General features: G+C 35.9%; 1 protein-coding gene across 1 annotated transcript; it reads left to right on the forward strand.

Annotated features, from left to right (window-relative positions):
* The first annotated feature begins 509 nt into the window (after positions 1-509).
* On the forward strand, positions 510-1,220 carry LOC145162446 (uncharacterized). Its single transcript, XM_079081591.1, has one exon. It carries the CDS (start codon positions 669-671, stop codon positions 930-932), a length of 264 nt encoding a protein of 87 aa, XP_078937717.1. The 5' UTR covers positions 510-668; the 3' UTR covers positions 933-1,220.
* The last annotated feature ends 796 nt before the right edge of the window (positions 1,221-2,016 follow it).

Here is a 2,016-nt window from a genome sequence, read left to right on the forward strand (position 1 = left end):
GAGAGAGAGAGAGAGAGAGAGAGAGAGAGAGAGAGAGAGAGAGAGAGAGAGAGAGAGAGAGAGAGAGAGAGAGAGAGAGAGAGATGATTTCTTTTTAATATTTATTAAATATTTAAAAAAAATAAAACAAATCTTGTCAAAATCCAAAAAAGAAAAATTATGGTTTGGATCAAATCCCAAAAAAATACATATAGATATTTTTTTAGTTTTGTCTAAATTATATTAGAAAAAAAAAACAATGTACAAAGAAACATAATTTGTTATCAAGTCATTAATCTATCAGGTCATAAATCCATCAAAAAAGACCCAAAAAAAAGATTTTAATCATCATGGTTAATGGTATACATATAAAAAAAAATATATACACCAATACATCCATGAAAGAGAATTTATTATCTTATGAAGAAATGTCCATCGATAGTTTGGTTTTGTATCATAAATCAGCACGTGAAGTAAAAGGTATTATAGACAACTGAATTCTTTAAAACCAGTGGCTTTTGCCACCTGTTTTTTGCTGTTTCACTCTCTCTGTGTGCTTGGCATCTCTATTTATCCCCTACTTCTGGTTTTTCCATTCATCATCAATCACTTGTGCACCAAACATACTTCTTATTCAAACAAACACCTTCTTCGACTAAGTATTAAACATCTTACAACATCATTTAATTATGAGTTTCAGAAGCAGAACATGGATGGTAGCCGGAACTGTCGGAGTGGTGGAAGCCCTCAAAGATCAAGGCTTTGCACGATGGAACACCACCATCAGGGCAGTCCACCACCACGCCAAGTCCAATCTCCGATCAATCACCCAGGCCAAAACCTTGACTTCGCCGGCGGCCATGGCATCTAGCAGAGACATGGAAGAGAAAGCGAAACAATCAGAAGAAACATTGAGAAAAGTGATGTACTTGAGCTGTTGGGGTCCCAATTAATTATCCATTTGGTACATCATTAAGAAAGGTTATACGTGAGATTCTGGATCTAAATTCAAAGTGTCTGGAGAAACTTAAAACCAACAAGTCGGTGGAATCGCACATTAAAGAGCAGCCACCACCATGAGATCGACGTCCAAACTTGGGCTAAATTTGAGACCACATGGCCATTCGTTTGATGAGTTCGAGTTTGTATTAGTTAACAATTCTATGTAATGATCGAAACTCTGATGGAAAGGTTGATATCTTAATTGAGAATATATTGTTGAGATGTTTTTTTGAAGTAAACATTTACCGTCTTATCCGCAAGTACAAATGCACTAGTTTATCAATTATCATACCCGATAATTCTTTCATATTTATGATATCGGTACATACTCAATACTCAATTCAATTTGCATATGAAAGAAACCCTCATCTGCTAGACTAATCCATTATCATTTATCCATACTGGTTTAAGTAATCACGGGAATCCAACACGAAAAATAATCCATCGAAGAAATAGAAAAAACAGAAATTTATATTCGAAACAGATTTGAAGATTTGGACTATATATATTTTAGTAAAAAGGTTGTGTAATTAATCCACCACACCACATGAACATTGAAGAAAAGGATATCAAGCTACGTCGATATCAACCCACGTGTATTGAAAGGGACAGATGTAGAGTGGTGTGTATTCTGTACGACTGTACCCTATTAAAAAAAAAAAATACTTAACGTATTCAACGTGGCCCCAATACATGAAATTGAGAAACCTGTTGGCTACTTACTGGTTGCCATCGATCATGAGTCATCCATATTTTTATCATTCCAAGATGGCCAGATGAATTAATGCACCTCATGGAGTCACGTGCTCCCTCAAAACCACCTTATTTTAACCCTCAAACCACATTCCTGTGTACACTCCCACTCTATAAAAATATAAGCCTTCCCTCATCTCTTCATTTCATCAGAAAATCACAACACTACAAGTCTACACCTCACAACTAGGATTCCTAGTTTCTCTCTGATCACAAAATGACTTCTGTAAACCGTGTATGGATGGCTGCCGGCGTAGCTGTTGTAAATGGACATACAGATCA

Source organism: Lactuca virosa, chromosome 3, assembly GCF_052849685.1.
Source record: "Lactuca virosa cultivar CGN04683 chromosome 3, Lactuca_virosa_CGN04683_v6, whole genome shotgun sequence".
Lineage (NCBI taxonomy): Eukaryota > Viridiplantae > Streptophyta > Magnoliopsida > Asterales > Asteraceae > Lactuca > Lactuca virosa.

Bases quoted from the DNA above. Each gene is read 5' to 3' on its own strand.
- LOC145162446 (XM_079081591.1), top strand. From the start codon at position 669: ATGAGTTTCAGAAGCAGAACATGGATGGTAGCCGGAACTGTCGGAGTG.